This window comes from Strix aluco, chromosome 6 (genome assembly GCF_031877795.1).
Source record: "Strix aluco isolate bStrAlu1 chromosome 6, bStrAlu1.hap1, whole genome shotgun sequence".
Classification (NCBI taxonomy): domain Eukaryota; kingdom Metazoa; phylum Chordata; class Aves; order Strigiformes; family Strigidae; genus Strix; species Strix aluco.
In genome coordinates, this window is record NC_133936.1 from 44,452,549 (window position 1) to 44,470,392 (window position 17,844).

The following is a 17,844-nucleotide window of genomic DNA, read 5'->3' on the forward strand; positions in this document are numbered from 1 at the left end:
ATCTCTTGATGCAATAGAAGAGATGATTATAATATTTTTAAGTGTGAAACAAGAATGTTACCCTCAAAAAGGAAAACGGTCGTTGCACGGTTGTGTTGAATCAGATTGAAGATTGGGGATAATTGGCATTTTTGGATTCCTAGGACAATTTGTTTAATTGGAGTAGGGAAACAGTCAGATTTCACAACAATATTAGTGTGTTCTCTGAACATAAATGTATTTTTTACGCTAGCTTTTTGTTGGTTTTTTTTTTTTTTTTTTCCAAGCTCGCTTCATTTTTATAATAAAATATCCTTTCAGTTCACTACCATAAATTTTCTGGATTTTGTTTTTAATCTAATGCTGGTGTAAACTTTCTCTTTTCAGTACAAAACAAGCAAAGAGGGCAGCACAGTGGGCATTACTATATCTCATGCTTCCATGCTGGCACACTGTCACGCATTGACTCAGGCATGTGGTTATTCAGAAGGTAAGTTAGGTACAACTTTAAAATGATATTCATAGCTTTTAATATTCAGACATTTTATGTTGCAAAATCATGTTTACTGTCTTAAAAGAACTTTAGATAAGCAGTGGTAGTTTTAACTGTAAAGGGAAAGACAAACTTCCTCGGTGTGATATGTGAAGGAAAGTAAGAAGCCACTTGTGAAATCACAATCAATGTGTATTAAATTTTTTTTGAGCCAAGATCCTTATCGATTTTATTCAAGGGTTTGGATTTTAGAATCTTCATAAATTTGTTAGTGGGTGGTAAGAGCTATACTGATTTTTCATCCTCTTGAAAAGAGCTTTGTTACAAATCTGTTTTGCCCTCCCTAATGCCTTTTGGACACTGGCCACTTTATGAAGTCATAAGGGGGCCTGTTTGAGATGCCCACGTGCAGAGTTAGAGGAGCCCTCCCAGCAGAAATTGAGGGAGCTTTCTTAGACTGATCCTAGAGACCATTTGGGTTAGTTGGATCTCTTTGAACAGCTTTGGATGCTGCCAGTTCCAGTTGTAGCTGCTGTAACAGTGCAGACTGGTGTGCCATGCAGACAGGCAGTTATGCAGCTTCTTATCTCACAGGAGAAGGAGTTGCAGTTGCTGACCAAAGGGAAGGCCTTTTGAAGTCTTAACTTGAAACCCAGTAATGACTAGGTGAGATGTAAAATGCATCATAGTCCTTACAATTCTACTTCGTAATCCCTAGGAGTGTGACACTTCACCCCTAAAAGACAGTCTGATCAAGAAAATCTGAGAGTTACTGTATTTAAAAACACCCTGACTTGCTTGACTTTACTGCTCTTGCACCTTTGATGACCCTGCCTGCATAGATCATAAAGTTAAAAGTTGCAGTGCAAGTCATCTGGTCCAATTACTTGAACTAGGTCTGTGATTCTAAATAGTGCATTTGAGGGCATGAACAGATTGCTAACAGTTGCTAACTGTCCTCTCTTACACTTTTTTTTTTCCTTCCTCCTTTGGGCAATTGGTTTATGCCTGTAGTGCTCCAAAGTCCACATAAGTAGTATAATAGGATAACAGAACTTCTAACAGTCACATATCTGCACTCCTTTTACTTATCATCAAAGAGGACCCTTTCCCATTTTCATTTTGGGACACCTTCCCATCACAGCTGCCAACTGCAGGAACTGTGCTCAGAGAGGGGAGGGTGTACCCAGCCTGCAGGTAGGTGGTTCCTGAATCCTGAAAGGATAATGGCAAGCAATTATGGATTGAAGGGGTCTACACCTTTTCAGACAAATACGGAATAGCGTTGCTAGCCATTAACATGTCAGACTTTCACAGAGGGTACTGAACGCTCTTGTATGTTCGTTTTTCAAATTTCTATTGCCATGTGCTAGAGTTGCTGTCACGAGGTTTGTGTGCTGTATAGAACATACCCAGTATAAAACTTTGCCTTCTGTTTTGTTTATAGCTTCTTGCAGCTTCACAGTTTTGACCACAGTAGTTCCTGTTTTCAGAAAGGAAGGGACCTTTCTCCTAGTTAATCATGTCCTAAAAAAGAACACCTCCATAGGGATTTGAGTAATGTGAGAGATCTACTTGTTTTCAGTCATCCTCTCAATGAACCTCTCAATGCACCTGGTTTTGACGATGTGCATTGAGTCCATCTGTGCTACCATTAACCAAAAACTTTTCCCTCTGAAGTCTGTTTGCTGGAAGACTCTCATGGTTTGACTAGTTTTTACCCCATAATGACGTAGTGTATGCTAACATACGCACAGAATCATGGAATGGTTGAGATTGGAAGGGACCTCTGGACATCATCTGGTCTAATCCCTCGGTTCAGACAGGCCCACGTAGAGCCAGTTATCCAGGAACATGTCCATACTTCTCAGTATCTACAGGGATGGAAACTCCACAACCAGTCTGGGCAACTTGTGCTAGGGCTGTTAGCCGTGCATAAAGTTTATTCAGATGCTCCAGTCCCCTAATCATCCTTGTGGCCCTTCACTGGACTCACTTCAGTAGCTCCATCTCTCTCTTGTACTGGGGAGCCCAGAAATGGACCCGTCACTCTAACTGTGACCTAACCAGCGCTGAGCAGAGGGGAAGGATCACCTCCCTTGGCCTGCTGACAACACTCCTCCTAACGCAGCCCACTACACCATTAGCTACAAGGGCACGTTGCTGGCTGCTGTTTGACTTGGTGGCCACCATGAACCCCAGGGCCCCTTCTGCAAAGCTGCTCTCCAGACAGTTGGCTCCCAGCATGTCCTGGTGCACAGGGTTGTGTTGCATTTAAGGTAGTGAACAATTTGGTAAGAGATGAATCCCCTTGCATTCTAGCTGGTCCTCAGAGATCAGGGGGGCTGGGGGCAGCTGGACTTATCTCCTAATAGCTATGCCAATTAGGGCCGTAACTATAGCACGAACAGCCCGTGTGCTGTAGGTCCGGTTGCATTCAAGAGCAGCCGTCAGGGTCATGAATAGCACGGTTTATTCTTATGCAACATCTACAGATTCTTTGAGATGGCCTACGATAAACGCACAAACTGCAGGCTGGCTCTAGAGCACTACACGCAAAAAATGATTGCAATCACACACAATTCCTGGGTAGTCACTCGACGTAGCCGAGGGCCCAGCTCTTACCAAAAGGCGTCCCTTCTGGGGGGGTGAGGAGCACAGACCCGTCAATCTGTCCCTCCGATTTGGTATCGGATTATCGTCCCTCCGAGTCCAATACAAACTCGGGGTAGTGTTTATCTAAGTGTGTGTGAGTGGGTGGGTGGGACTGTGGTCAAGGTTGTTTCTTGAGTAGCAACACAGCACATTCCTTGGTGCAAGGTGTGTGCTGGTTCTGTGGGAAGAGAGGAAGAATGAGAGATAAGGTCCACAGAGTACTGCAAAAGAGTCCTCGAGAGAAGGGGAAGAGCAGGAGATAAATCTGCGCAGTGATGTCAAATATTCCTTGAGAGAAGCGGAAGAACGGGACTGCGCGGCCTCCACCTCGCTTCACATTCCTCCTTGGTACCGTGGCAACACAAGTCACTGGGTCTCCATCCCGTCCTGTGTTTGTTCTGGGCACCATGTGTTAAGGAAATGTGTGTTTTGCAGCTTTTTCGCTGTTTTGCTTTTCCCACACTTCCAACAGGTTGTTCTCCCCAGGGGACAGGGCTTTGCATTTATCCTTGTTGAATGTCATGAGGTTCCTGTCAGACCATCCCCTCAGCCCGTCAGGGTCCCTCTGGATGGCAGCACAACCTGCTGAGGACATTCTTGTTCTCTGCGTGCCTGAGAAAATGGTTTCCAGAACTAGTTGTTCCATCGCCTTCACAGGGTTTGAGGTGAGGCTGACCAGCCTGTAGTTCCCTGGGTTCTCCTTCTTGCCCTTCTTGAAGACAGGAGTGACGTTTGCTCTCCTCAAGTCCTCCAGCACTTCTCCCAGTTGCTGTGGTCATTGACACATAGTGGAGAGTGGCCTCACAATGACATCAAATTGGGTGAAGCCCATCGGGGCCCATGGGCTGGTGCATGTGCAGGTCGCTTTAAGTATTCCTTAACTTTATCTCTTCTACCAAAGGTATGTCTTCCTTGCTCCAGACTTCCCCCAGGTCTCCAGTGCCTGGGCTTTCTGAAAGCCAGTCTGGATGGTAAAGACTGAGGTGAAGAGGCATTCAGTTTGTTTTCAGTCCATCTCCCTGTCTGCTCATCTAGCCCATACTTCCATCAGCTTCTCTATGAGGATCGTACAGAATCTTTCATAAGATGCTGTGAAACTGCTGGCTGCTTTCTCCAGCAAATCCAGTTTTATGCAGTTCACGTTTCATGAACGTTGAAAAGAAGTGAGGGTATGGAAGATTTGCATTTCCTTATATACAGGCTCCTGGCTGGGACAATGCACCTGTCTCAGAGTGCTTGGTCCTCTCTGTCACCCAGAGAATGAATGGATATGTGGCTGACTTAATGAAGTATTTTATTTACTGGGAGATAGCTGTGTACATTCTGAAAAATTAAAAAGAATAATAAATACCTCAAAGAACAATTCATTGTGCATGCAGTGATAAGCCAGTTTCACCTAATCAATACAATAAATCCCTCTAAAGTCAGGTTGAATCTTTCATTTAATATATTTGATTCTGTGTTTTTAAATTACTTCAGGTGTTCAAATTTCTCAGAGAAAACACTGAAGAAAATTTAGTACAGGCATGGTAATATTTCTCACTAAATTTAATTCTTTCTAATATAAGTGAACTTTTTCAGTTTGCATCAAAACTAAAGTTCTGGTCTGCATAGTTCATTGGCAAATGTAGCAAACACATGGAAGTGGTATTATAATGAAAACAGGGTCTTAAATACTTTGTAATAATCTAGTCTATAATCATAATTTAAAGGTGATTGTAGTAAGTAAAATAAGACACTTTCAGCTTAAGCAGCCTGTTTGTTATAGACAAGAATGCATGGCAACATAGCTTTGATTTCTTAGGGGTGTTGGAAGTTTCATAGTTGCTTTAACAAATATTTTGAGATCTTAAATATTCTTATAAATATGTTTCTTAAGTCTGATAGTTTTTCCTTCACTTTCAGCTGAAACACTAACAAATGTCTTGGATTTCAAAAGAGATGCTGGCCTTTGGCACGGAGTTTTAACAGTGAGTATTTGAATGAATGAAAAAAACCTGCAGCAAGTTGCTTCTTTTAGTGGTATAGGTATCAGAATGAGGTCATAAACTCTCTCAAACTGTATTTCAATATTTATATTTTTCAGAATAAAACGTTACTTTTTGAGTAACTCGCTGCACAGGCATAGCTTATGTTTTTACTGATGATACACGTAGTTTTCACTAACAGTTAAATGTAAGAGTTACGCTGTAGCTGTCATGATTTTTTTTTTAAAGTATGGTACATGCTGTGTATTCTCTGAGCCACTGGAAAGTTTATTTTTTAATATTTTTCTCATAGAGTGTTATGAACAGAATGCATGTCATCAGTATTCCCTATGCATTAATGAAGGTTAATCCACTTTCCTGGATACAGAAAGTCTGCTCGTACAAAGGTAGCCTTAAAGTATTTTTACTTAACCCATCTCTTTTTGGATGATTTAAAAAAAAAAATTCAATTTGTTTGTATAAAATGCTCTAGCCAAAGCCACTGCTGTTTTATCCAGCTGATTTTCTTTGCACAGCTTTAGCAATTGGGTACTCCATTTCAGTATTATATATACTGATAGATTCATTGATGAGTGACATTGATGTCTTCTTCTGATAGACCTGCAAAGAAACTGTGTTTCTGATCTCAGTATTTGAATTTATAGTAAGCATTTAAAGTCTGTAATCGAGTCTGTCTGGAGACATTGAGTTTACACGTGACATAGTAGTTAAATAGTTGGCATTTGTATTTGTTTTCTGTGTAACTAGTTTCATAAATTTATGTAAATACACAAAAATATTTATATACTTTTATAATTGGTCTTTATTTTGTTTTGCACATGCACCATAATTATTTTTTTATTTTCAGCCCGTGTAGCACTAGTAAAATCACGTGATATGCACTGGTCACTTTTGGCTCAGAGGGATCAGAGAGATGTCAGTCTGAGCTCTTTACGAATGTTAATAGTGGCAGATGGAGCTAATCCATGTGAGTATGGATGTGTTTTCTGCGTGTCAGTCCAAGGTGAAGTAAAGCACCCTGTAAATCGCAGAACTCTGGGTCTGCACTGTAGGAGCTCAGCAGCACTGGCTACGGTTATCTTCAGCAAAACATTTCTTTGCCAAGGACACTGAAGCAAAACTTTCATAGAAAATGTTCTGAAGGATCTATTCTTTATATAAAGAATAGTTGGCAATGTAATTTGGAAAAGGCTTTTAAAATTGCAAGTGAGTCGTAATGCCAGTTTCGAAGTAGTTGTTCATGTATTGCATGGAGACATAAAATCTTGAGTTGCAGTGTGTCTGATTCTGTACGTGCCTCTAGGGCTTGTCTCAGTCGTGTGCAGGGGCATAAAAATGGGAGCAGTCACAGCCTTAACTCAAAACCATGACAACTGTTAACTAGAGTATGCGGTAGGTTCTTCACTTTTTTTATGAATGATACAGTGGTGATTTACAGTAATTTGAGAAAGCAGCTAGGAGGGGTATTTTGCAACAGGCAACAATATACCTTAGTTGCTTAATTTTGCTGTTCTCATACACCAGAAAATCAATCATATTTCAGATGCCTTGGAGTTGCATGATGAGAGGTCAGCAAGCCGTGATGGCGGAAGATGAAAACTTGAAATGGTCTTGCTAAGATTGTGTTTGTTGTAAGCACTGTTTCAGACCTGGTGCTTAGAAAGTTAGGCAGTTTGTTCTACAGTAAAATACAATTTCTATGCTAGTGATGCCGCTGCTTTTTTATTGCTGTTTGCACTTCTTAGCTATATTTAGCTGTGTGAATTAATTTTTTTAACCTCATCTTTTCACCTGTGCTCTACTGTTACATGAATTGACATGAAATTATACCTTGGATGCACTATAATCAGTGAAATTTGATGGTTTGCATTATGTGCTGCAATTCCATAACTGTAAAATGCAAAGCTGTAAGTGATGAAGTATCCTCCTGCAATTTGGGCTCAGTGATGAAGGTCAGGTAGAGTTCTGAACTGAAGATGCGTCAGAAACATTTGATACTATTCTAAATGCTCTGGTTCTGTGACCTCTATAAGAAACGTTCATATAGGAGCTACATAGGAAGCTGACATAAGTTACCCTTAGTGACAAAAATTTCGGAGCACTGAAGGACTTTCCATGATGTTAAGTGTTACAGTGTGCTGCCAGATAAAGAGACTATGCAATGAGAGTTGTGAATTTAATTCAGTCAATTAGTTGTTAACCACTGGGAGTTTTTTCTCTAAATCTAGCATCTGATAATAGGTTGGAATATCTTTTAGGCAGTTTGGAAGTATATTGTGTTTGTGTAGCTGAGCTGAGAGTAAGCATAGAATTTGAAATCCTGCAGCTCAAGCTTTCCTCCCTTGGCAAAATGTTTCCAATTGTGTGATTGATCTTTTTAGGGTCAATATCTTCCTGTGATGCATTCCTGAATGTATTTCAATCCAGAGGTTTGAGACCAGAAGTAATCTGTCCTTGTGCGAGTTCTTCAGAGGCACTAACTGTTGCTATCCGCAGGTAATTCTCTTTTCTGAGAAGTGAACTGAAGCATTTCTTAACTACTGAAGTGTGTCTGATGTTAAAATCCTAGTCAGAAGAGACCATTACCCACATAAAGATGCCCAAAGACCTAGGCAGAGGAAGTCTGAGGCTCACAGATATCTCCTTTACTGAAGGATGGGTGATTTTTGTTTTTCTTTATAAAGTTTAATATTTCCTAAAAGTACTCAGCCATTAGGGGTTTTTTTTTACTGTTTGGGAAAGCGAGGTCTCATTCGCACTGATGTTGTTGGAGGACCTTTATAAAATGCCTCAAAAATCAAGACTGTTACTTACTTGGGAGGAAGAAGGTAATTGCTTATATACAATATCTTGTAAACAGGGGGCTCAAGAAAGAAAAAATATTTGTAACTGGGCTGAAAAATACCATTGGATTTCTGGAGATAGCAAGGGATGCGCCGGAGAAGGGAAATCCTTCGATTATTAATAGACACATGGATGGAATATGCTGGAGTTTGTTGACAGTGATTTTGATCAAAATGTGCGTTTTCGGAAAATCAATTTCAAGAAAACTTGAAACAAAAAAAGTTTGGGATTTTGGAGAGTGCTTTCTGTGGTGGGAGAACTGACATTTCCCTGTTTTTTAAAAAATGCACTTAACTGTTTTTTACAACAGCATCTTTTGCTCTGTTCCATACTCAAAGTTGAACAATTACACAAAATACAGTTGTGGTCCTCAATCAATTCTGCTCAGAGTAAGAAGTGTCAAGCCCTCCAAACACTTTCTGATTTTTCCTGCTGTTTAGAAAATTTTTCCATTGAATGCTTATTCTTGACACTTCTTTGCCCATAACAGAACTAAATCCTCTCTGTAACATTTTAGAGTGGGAGGAAGCTATATGATGTTTTGTTCCAGGTCTTTTTTCATCTAGTTAAAATATATTACCAGTCTTGAACTCTTGTTTGTTTAAAATGGGAAACCATTATTTCTGGTAACAAGCCTGAGAGACTGGCGCGGTGTTTTTGATGACCATTGGTCTATTGTTTCATACCTAATTTGACTTTCTGTTTTCAGACCTCCAGAACTGGGCGGGCCTCCTCCAGGAAAAGCAGTGTTATCTATGAATTGTCTGAGTTTCGGCGTGATAAGAGTGGATACGGAAGAGAAGTTGTCGGTATTAACTGTGCAGGATGTTGGTCAGATTATGCCTGGAGGTAGGAAAGCATTTTGTATAGGTTTAAGTACACGCCACATAAGTTATCTTTACTATTATACTCGTGCTGATGAAATAAATAAAAATGTAAAATGATAAATACTTTCAAGGTAGTATGACTTAGTTTTGACACGTTATCTGAACCCATGATGATTAAGTACTAGATTATTCAGTGTTTTCAGCAGAGATAATCAATGATAAATTCGAATGACCATAGGTTTTGGTATGGGCAGATGCTTTAGGCTGGTCTGCAGAGTTGTGTTACTGTTCACTTGTTAGCATTAGTGCTGACTGACATAGAGCTATGTCAGAACAATTACAGCAAAACAAAACAAAGCATAAAGCATAATATGAAATGCTGTCTTTCATCCAGGAGTGATAGTCCACATGTTGGAATAAAATAGAATAGAGTATTTCAGTTGGAAGGGACCTACAACCATCATCTAGTCCAACTGCCTGACCAATTCAGGCCTGACCAAAAATTAATATGTTTTAAGGCCATTGTCCAAATGCCTCTTAAACACTGACAGGCTTGGAGCATCAACCACCTCTCAAGGAAGCCTGTTTCAGGGTTTGACCACCCTCTTGGTAAAGAAATGCTTCCTGCTGTCCTGTCTGAACCTCCCTTGGCACAGCTTTGAACCATTCCCAGGTGTTTTATGCCTGGGAGAAGAGCTCAGCACCTCCCTCTCCACATCCCCTCCTCAGGAAGCTGTAGAGAGCAATGATGTCACCCCTCAGCCTCATTTTCTCCAAACTAGACTAACCCAGAGTCCTTAGCTGCTCCTCATAGGACATCTCTAACAGCTGTGTTGCCTTCTTCTGGACACATTCACATACCTGGGATTACAGACACATGGATGGATACAATCTCTTTAGGGAGGACAGGAGAGAACAGGTTTTTTTATGCGAGGGAACAGTTGAAATGCATGGAACTCACCTGAGGTTGGATGAGGAGCCAACTGAGAGGATTAAAGAACAGACCAGTACGGGTGACATTGTAGTGGGTGCCTGACCAGGAAGAACAAGTGTATGAGGCCTTCTGCAGACAGCTAGAAGCACCCTTATATTTGTGGGCCCTTGTCCTCATGGGAGACTTTAGCCACCCTGATGTGTGGTGGAGGGACAACAGGACAGGGCATAAGCAATCTGTGAGGTTCCTGGAGAACATCAGTGACAATTTCCTGACCCAGGTGATGGAGGAACCAATGAGGCAGAGGGTCTTTGCTGGACCTCATACTCACAAATGAGGAGGCACTCACTGGGGACGTGAAGGTTGAAGGCTCCAGTGACTGTGAGATAGCAGAGCTCAAGATCCTGAGAGGACAGATCACAGCAAAAGCAAGATCACAATGTTGTACTCTAGGTGAGCAGACTTCGGCATCTTTGGGAATCTGCTTGGTAGAGTCCCATAGGATAAGGTCCTGGAGGGTAGAGGGGCCCAAGAAAGCTCGTTAATATTCAAGGATCACCTCCTTCAAGATCAAGAGCAGTCCGTCCCAAAGAGCTGAAAGTCAGGAAAAAATGCCAGAAGTCCTCCATGGATGAACAAGATGCTCATGGCAGAAATCGTATGTCATAAGGAAGTATACAGAAGGTGGAAGCAGGGGCAAGTAACCTGAAAGGAATACAGAGCCACTGAGCATGCAGAGATGGGGTAAGGAAAGCCAAAGCCCAGGTGGAATTGGATCGGAAGGGATGTCAAAGGCAACAAGAAGGGCTCCTACAAATACATAGGTGACAAAATAAAGACCTGGGAAAATATGGGCCAGCTGCTGAATGGGCAGAGGACCCAGTGACACAGGGCATGCAAAAGGCTGAGATACTGAATGTCTTCTTCACCTCAGTCTTTACCATCCAGACTGGCTTTCAGAAAGCCCAGGCACTGGAGACCTGGGGGAAGTCTGGAGCAAGGAAGACATACCTTTGGTAGAAGAGATAAAGTTAAGGAATACTTAAAGCGACCTGCACATGCACCAGCCCATGGGCCCCGATGGGCTTCACCCAATTTGATGTCATTGTGAGGCCACTCTCCACTATGTGTCAATGACCACGGCAACTGGGAGAAGTGCTGGAGGACTTGAGGAGAGCAAACGTCACTCCTGTCTTCAAGAAGGGCAAGAAGGAGAACCCAGGGAACTACAGGCTGGTCAGCCTCACCTCAAACCCTGTGAAGGCGATGGAACAACTAGTTCTGGAAACCATTTTCTCAGGCACGCAGAGAACAAGAATGTCCTCAGCAGTAGTCAGCATAGATTCACTAAGGAGAAGTCATGCTTGACCAACCTGATCACTTTCTACAATGAAGGGACTGGCTTGGTAGATGGGGGGAGAGCAGTGAATATTGTCAGCCTTGACTTTGGTTGGGTTTTGGACATTGTCTCCTGTTTGATCCTCACAGAGAAGCTAATGAAGTATGGGCTGGATGAGCAGTCAGGGAGGTGGACTGAGAACTGACTGAACAACCAGGCCCGAGGGTGGTGACTGGTGGCACAAAGTCTGGGTGGAGGCCAGTAACTAGCTATGTAGCCAGCCCAGGGCTCCATACCTGCTCCAGTTATTTTCAGCATCTTCATTAATGATCTGGATGATGGGGCAGAGTGTACCCTCAGCAAGTTTGCAGATGACACCAAGCTGGGAGAAATGGCTGATACACCAGCAGGTTGTGCTGCCAATCCAGAGGGACCTTGTCAGGCTGAGGGAATGGTCTGACAGGAACCTCATGACATTCTACAAGGATAAATGCAAAGCCCTGTCCCCTGGGGAGGAACAACCCTGTGCACCAGGACATGCTGGGAGCCAACTGTCTGGAGAGCAGCTTTGCAGGAAGGGCCCTGGGGTTCATGGTGGCCACCAAGTCAAACAGCAGCCAGCAACGTGCCCTTGTAGCTAATGGTGTAGTGGGCTGCGTTAGGAGGAGTGTTGTCAGCAGGCCAAGGGAGGTGATCCTTCCCCTCTGCTCAGCGCTGGTTAGGTCACAGCTAGAGTGACGGGTCCATTTCTGGGCTCCCCAGTACAAGAGAGAGATGGAGCTACTGAAGTGAGTCCAGTGAAGGGTCACCAAGATGACGAAGGGACTGCAGCATCTCAGCATATGAGGACAAGCTGAGAGAGCTGGAACTGTTCAGCCTGGAATAGAGAAGGCTTGAGGGGGATCTCATCAACATGTACAAATATCGGAAGGGAGTTTATAGAGAAGACTGAGTCAGGCTCTTTTCAGTGGTGTCCTCTGACAGCAAGAGCCAGTAAATACAAACAAACACCTGAGCTTTCCTCTGAGCAGAAGGAAGAACTTTTCCCACTGTGAGGGTGACTGAGCACTGGAATGGGTTGCCCGGAGAGGTTGTGGAGTCTATCCTTGGAGATACTGAAAAGCTGTCTGGAGATGGTCCTGGGTAACTGGCTCTAGGTGGCCCTGCTTGAGCTGAGGGGTTGGACCAGATGACCTCCAGAGGTCCCTTCCAACTTTAACCATTCTGAAAGTCCCATACTCTAGATATCACAGCAAACTGGTCAGTCCTGGATTAACCTCAGTTTCTTAATGACATCTGTTTGCAAGACTGTGCTTCCTAAAGTAGGTGGATACGGGCATTGTTCCCCAGCCCATTAAGTGGATTGCAGCAAGAAGACTTTGTCTCTTCCCTGTTGTGCTCTTTTGAGGCTAGGCTGCTGAGTTATGCGTTATTTTGAGAGGAGAGCACTCTGAGTTAGATTAATAAAATGAGGGTGCCAAACCAGACCTAAGACTGTGGGCAGTGACTGGGATCTGTCCTGACGGACCTCTCAGTGCCCTCTACTGCAGAAGTGAAGATTGCAGCATCTAGATTGGAAGTGTAACGTTCCCTGGCACTATCTGTCTGACAGTACCACTGGCTTCAGGCCCTGCCCTGAACTGATCTGAGTGTACTTGGACAGGATGAGATACAGATTTTTTTGAATTCTCCTTACTCCTTCAGGTTTACTGTGTAGTGACCAAAGAACCTGATTTGTTCTGGTCATGCCCTTGGCTCCCGTGGCTTTGCTATTCTTGGTTCCATTACAAACGTCATGCTTTGCTGAGCTGTGGTTCCAAAGCCCTCCTCTCTGTAGAGCATTGACTCAAGGTGAAGATGAAGGGAAGAGCCATCTTGTGCTATTTCAGCAACCACCTCTTCTCAGTACATCAAGGCCCCCATTATGACTGAGAGGAGGCAGACACCTTTTCAGTCAGCTGATAAAAATTTCAGCCATCGTGTAGCAAGTGGCACTGAATGTGTTTCATTTTGCTCGTGGCTCCCAGAAGCACTCTGCAACCAATAAGGTTGGTGGTTCAGTTTTTACTGAACTCAAATTCACGTTCCTCCTGCTTCCTCCTCCTACCAATAAAAGACTGAGCAGAAGCTCTGCACTTCACACGAAAGCAAAGGAAGAGGAGCCCTTCCTGTGGGGATTCGTGTCCAATCTGCTTATTTTAGCTGCAGAAAACTGAACATCTCTATTCTGACCTTCTAGGTAGATAGGCAAGGCAAGATATTTAAAATGTTCTTCTGGGAGCAAGGGCTTTGTGGCCAGCAGGAGGGTTTTAATACTTTCCTAGCTACGTTCGTAGAACTGTGTGCATTCTGCAGACCCTGTTAGAGTTCAGTGTGCCAGGCACCCTCAGGCAGGTGGTATCTGAGCAGATCTGTGAAAAATCCTTGTGTCCTCTTTGCTCTGGCAGTTACCATTACGTCGCCATTTCTCTTTTCTGCTTATGATCCTTATGAGCATACTGTAGCATTACGGATCTGAGTCAGTATAGGTGGGCCAGGTAATTTACAGCAAAATTGCTTCTGCTTCAACTTAACACTCTAGGAAGTAAGGTTGTAAAGGCAGGCCAGCATGAATACAGCCACCAAGAATAGTGACTATGCATTGTTGTATGGCCTCAATGTGAAAACATGAGTGCAGACAAAAAGTAGTATGGTAACCTAATCTGATCTACAGCTTCTAATTTGCTTCATCTGAATGTTCAAATTCAGGTTGTTAAACTTGTCTGCAAAGACCCAGAAGACTGTCAGCTGCAACTGGCTTCTGTGTCTCAACAGAATGGTTATTTTTCCACTTCAACTACAATACAGGTGGCATGGACTATTACTGCCATCTGGTTTGGCTGTTAAGACTACTGATGTCCCCTTGAAACCTCACTGAAATTTAGCTGTGCTCCCAATCTTCTACTTAGGTTATGGGTCAGTCACAGGAACAGGAGGGAACAAGTTTGCATGCCCTTCAGGTAGTCAGGATCCTTGGGTGAACTGGCTGAGATTGAACTGGATGTTGGTCCAGTTTTTGAGAGTTCAAAAAAGTGGTATTGGATGCAGGATTGATTGAAATCTTTCTTTGGCTCAATTTATCACATGGGCAGCCTACGGCTGTGTTGCACCTTAAGCTACTCTTCATATTCAACCATTACAGCCGTAAGGCCACTTGGTTAACCTTTTGTAGTGCCTTTGCTCAGTGGCAGGTTCAAGTCTGCCTTATGATGTTGAAAGAATTACCTGTATGTGTGTTTCCTCTTCTATATAAGTTGTCAATGAAAAACATGACCCTGTCCTTGTGAAGTGCTTAATTGGGTAGCATGAGGGATCTTTGACAAAACTCCTTCTCCTTTGTCAAATGTCTTGGAGCATTCTCTGGTAAATCTAACGGACCCATCTGGTTTAGGATTGCCATTGGCAAACACTACCATGACTTTCTGTATTAGTAAGAAAGGTTGAGTGACTTGCCTGATCGCATGAGGAGAGAACAGTTAAGTGTGTGTCCATTTAGTGCCTTAGAATGATATGACTTGTAATGGATGGCTATTGCTATTTTGAAATACAGTAGCAAATGGCAAAACTACTTGTAGGTTAAGCAGAAGTTGGGCAGCTTAGTTCATTAACTCTTTTAAAACTCTGATCAGCATTGGGCTATCAGTATCTGGGGCAGATTAGCTTCAATTTGACCAAACGATAAAAATTCCAGGTCTGAAGGTATGTTTTTAGCAGAAATTTCTCTGTGTGTTCCCTAAGTCAGAACAAACACAACAGAGGATAATCTCTATAGAGGATAATCCGATGACTTTATTCCCTGTGAGTTTTCTCTTAAAAAAAAATAACAAAAAATTGTTAAAAGCTTCCAGAGTAGGAAGAAAGTAAAAAGGCTAGCAGTTATTTATAGATGTGTGCCAAATGAAAAGAAATTAATGACTTAAGGAAATTAATGACTTATTTTCAAATAAGTCTACATGTACATTCTAACAGTGGATATACTTGTGTCTTACCTTGTAAGATCGATGCTTTTGCCTATGTAGTGTTCATGGAGGATGTGCTCTGTCCGTTCTCCTTGGTGTTTGGCATACAGGAGAGGAACATACCACCATTTCCTTTCCTGTTAGTTACCCTCTTGAATTACTCTGCTGACTGGTGAGTCTTGCTCTTTATCTGCTTTTGGTTTTGTATTTTTTTCCTTTCCTTAGATTGCTGTGCTTTTACCAAAGGCCTAATTTGAATCAGATGCCATCCCCGAAGGCTTTGTTCCATCTTCTGATCCCTGTTGAATACATTTAAGGTCTTGGAAGTGACTACATGCCCTAGTCTTTCAAACACTTTATGACATAGGAGCTCACATTCCTGAATTTCATTTGGTCAAATGTGCTGTGAAAGTAGTCTCCTAGCCAAGAACTGGTAGTCATGCTGAGGCTTGTTCAGTCAAGCCTCAAGGTTTTGATCTCGTTACCCTTGAAGATCCCTGACGTACTTTATTCAGGAACCAGCAGGTCAAAAGGTCATGGATCAAGTGTCCGCTTTTCCTCTCCTTTTCTTCAGATCTTGCTCTTTGTTCTGAGACACTGAGCCCACCTGCTTAGGGGATCTCATTCAACAGACCCCTCAGCAGGAGGACCATGTCTTATGTCACCGGTGTTTCACCCACAGACCACTCTTGATGCCACAGTCTCTTTGGTTGCCTTGGCTGTTCACTTTCACTATCTATGATGAATGCCAATCACAAGAGCCACCAGGGAAGTCCAAGCATCCATGAAGAAATCTTCCCATCAAAGATAGCATGGAAATTCTTAAGAGACAACCTAGTACACATTCTCCTGAGGTCTTCTCTGCAGCTCCTGGAGGGATGATGTTTTGCCTCACCCGTTGAACCACCTTGAGCTATTTTGCATGGTTTCTGTCTGGGACTAATGTTACTAAGAAGCAATATTTGGCTTATAACAATCTTCAGTTCATTTTTTCAAATTGGACTGGTAAAGATGGTAGCGAGTGTACCAAACCTCTCTTCTTCTGCCTGTTTTCTGCCTCTAACTTTCACAGCAACTGGGATGTGATTCCTGTGTCTTCTGTCATCTTGGAAGCTTATTATACTTTTATGCTTGGACCTGTATATGGATGCTCAGGGTATTCAACTAAGTTTGCCTCCCTGCTACTTCATGACTAAATGTTTCCATTCTTCTACAGGGATCCTTCTCACATTCTTTCTTTGACAGGACAGTAATCTAATCCAGAAGATCTATATCCTTATAACTCTTAATCATACAAAGCGTGGTTCATAGAAAGAGTGATGCAGCAGCTACTTTCTTATACTTAAGCAGAAAACTTTGGGTTGGTGCCAGATCTTAGGTTTCTTGATGATCATAAGATGAACTTATGCATATACAGTTCCAAGTTCTGGACTGTGACTGTATTCAGTTCCTTTCCCAGAAGTTCAAGGAGAATAGTTCAGATTTCTCAAATGGCAGGATGCTTATTTTGTCTCCAGTCTATGGATGCCTTAGATGTTATTGTTTCCTCTGTCCTTCTCTCAGCAAACATTTGCCCAGTTTCTTGTAGTTTATCATGATGTATATTCTCTGCAGATGCATTTAGTTCCTTTATCTCAGTACCTGATTTGTGAGTTTTTACAGAACAATTTTGTGAAGCTTTCAGTCTTTTTTCTTGGATTGTGAATATGAGATAGCAGTACCTCATCCCCACTCAGTCCTTGGAATTTATCGTAGTAACCGGTTCTGTGTGTTCTACTTGGCTTTGGTCTATCACCTGATGGCACAACAGCCTGCCACTGCAGAACTTCTTCTCTTGGAGATCTGTGGCAATGTGTACACTTGTGATGAGACATTTTCTTCCAGTTTAAATGTTGTGCTTTGGATGCTTGTGTGACCACCTCTAGAGTCTAGATTCTTGTTCATCCTTATCTAGGAAGTTGGCTTGCTTTAGGCCTATTGCCCTTCCCAGAAGAGCAGGGAAAGATTCAGGTCCTTGCATTGGACATCTCCTTGTGCTGTTTTCTTGAAAGATTAGGTTTCTCTGGAAACCCTGCAAATACCTTCCACAATGGTGGTAGGGGCATTTCATCCTAGCCTTTTAGTATTTTTCCTAAGCCTTCATGAACAGAACAGAACACTAGAACAGAAGCTATAACTAAAGACTGTAGTGCAAGGAGGACCCTCTTCTTTTTATTCTCACAGACCCAGGCCTTTTATGAAGACTTGTTTGCTACAAGAAGATCCTGAAGTTCCACTGTTGGCACACAGTAACAATCCAAATGAATATCAGTGGCATACAGATTCACTGTGAAACGGTGAAAGTGGAACAAGAGAGCACTTTTGTAACACTCATCAGGCACCTTTGGTAGTAGCCTTCTGCTGTGCAGGCCTCCGACATTCTTCTTCCATTCATGCTGTGCTGGTCTTGAAACATCCAAAGCTGAATCCAGTCTTTTGTAGGGCATCAGTGCGGTCATCTGCACAGTAGGATTCTCATCCTCTGCCAGAAATCTCATGGCAGGGCTAACTGCTGAGAGTCATCATCTATAAGAATGTACATGTGGACTCATTTGAAGAAAGAAAGCTTTCTTACCAGTCATCAGTATTCTTTGTGATGTGTAGTCCACATGTACATTCCCATCCCATCTGCTTTTCCCTTCTCTCTAATTCTTTTTCAGATGCAATGCTGTTGAGAGAGACTGAAATGGTGGTAGATGCACTCTCTTGTATGTCACACATGAAGCAGAAAAAGAAGGAGAAGCAAGA

The 17,844-nt window shown here is 42.6% G+C and overlaps 1 protein-coding gene across 9 annotated transcripts in view; it reads left to right on the forward strand.

Moving 5' to 3' along the window:
- Positions 1 to 17,844, forward strand: part of DIP2A (disco interacting protein 2 homolog A) — a 133,595-nt gene that overhangs the window by 87,153 nt on the left and 28,598 nt on the right. For all 9 annotated transcript variants that reach the window (XR_012623881.1, XR_012623880.1, XM_074829953.1 and 6 more), the window contains 6 exons: positions 367 to 469; positions 5,033 to 5,097; positions 5,408 to 5,501; positions 5,963 to 6,082; positions 7,497 to 7,611; positions 8,669 to 8,808. Coding sequence is in view for 7 of the 9 variants with exons in the window: in XM_074829953.1 (XP_074686054.1) it covers positions 367 to 469; positions 5,033 to 5,097; positions 5,408 to 5,501; positions 5,963 to 6,082; positions 7,497 to 7,611; positions 8,669 to 8,808 (637 nt within the window). In the remaining 2 variants the exon portion in view is untranslated. The remainder of the gene's footprint in view (positions 1 to 366; positions 470 to 5,032; positions 5,098 to 5,407; positions 5,502 to 5,962; positions 6,083 to 7,496; positions 7,612 to 8,668; positions 8,809 to 17,844) is intronic.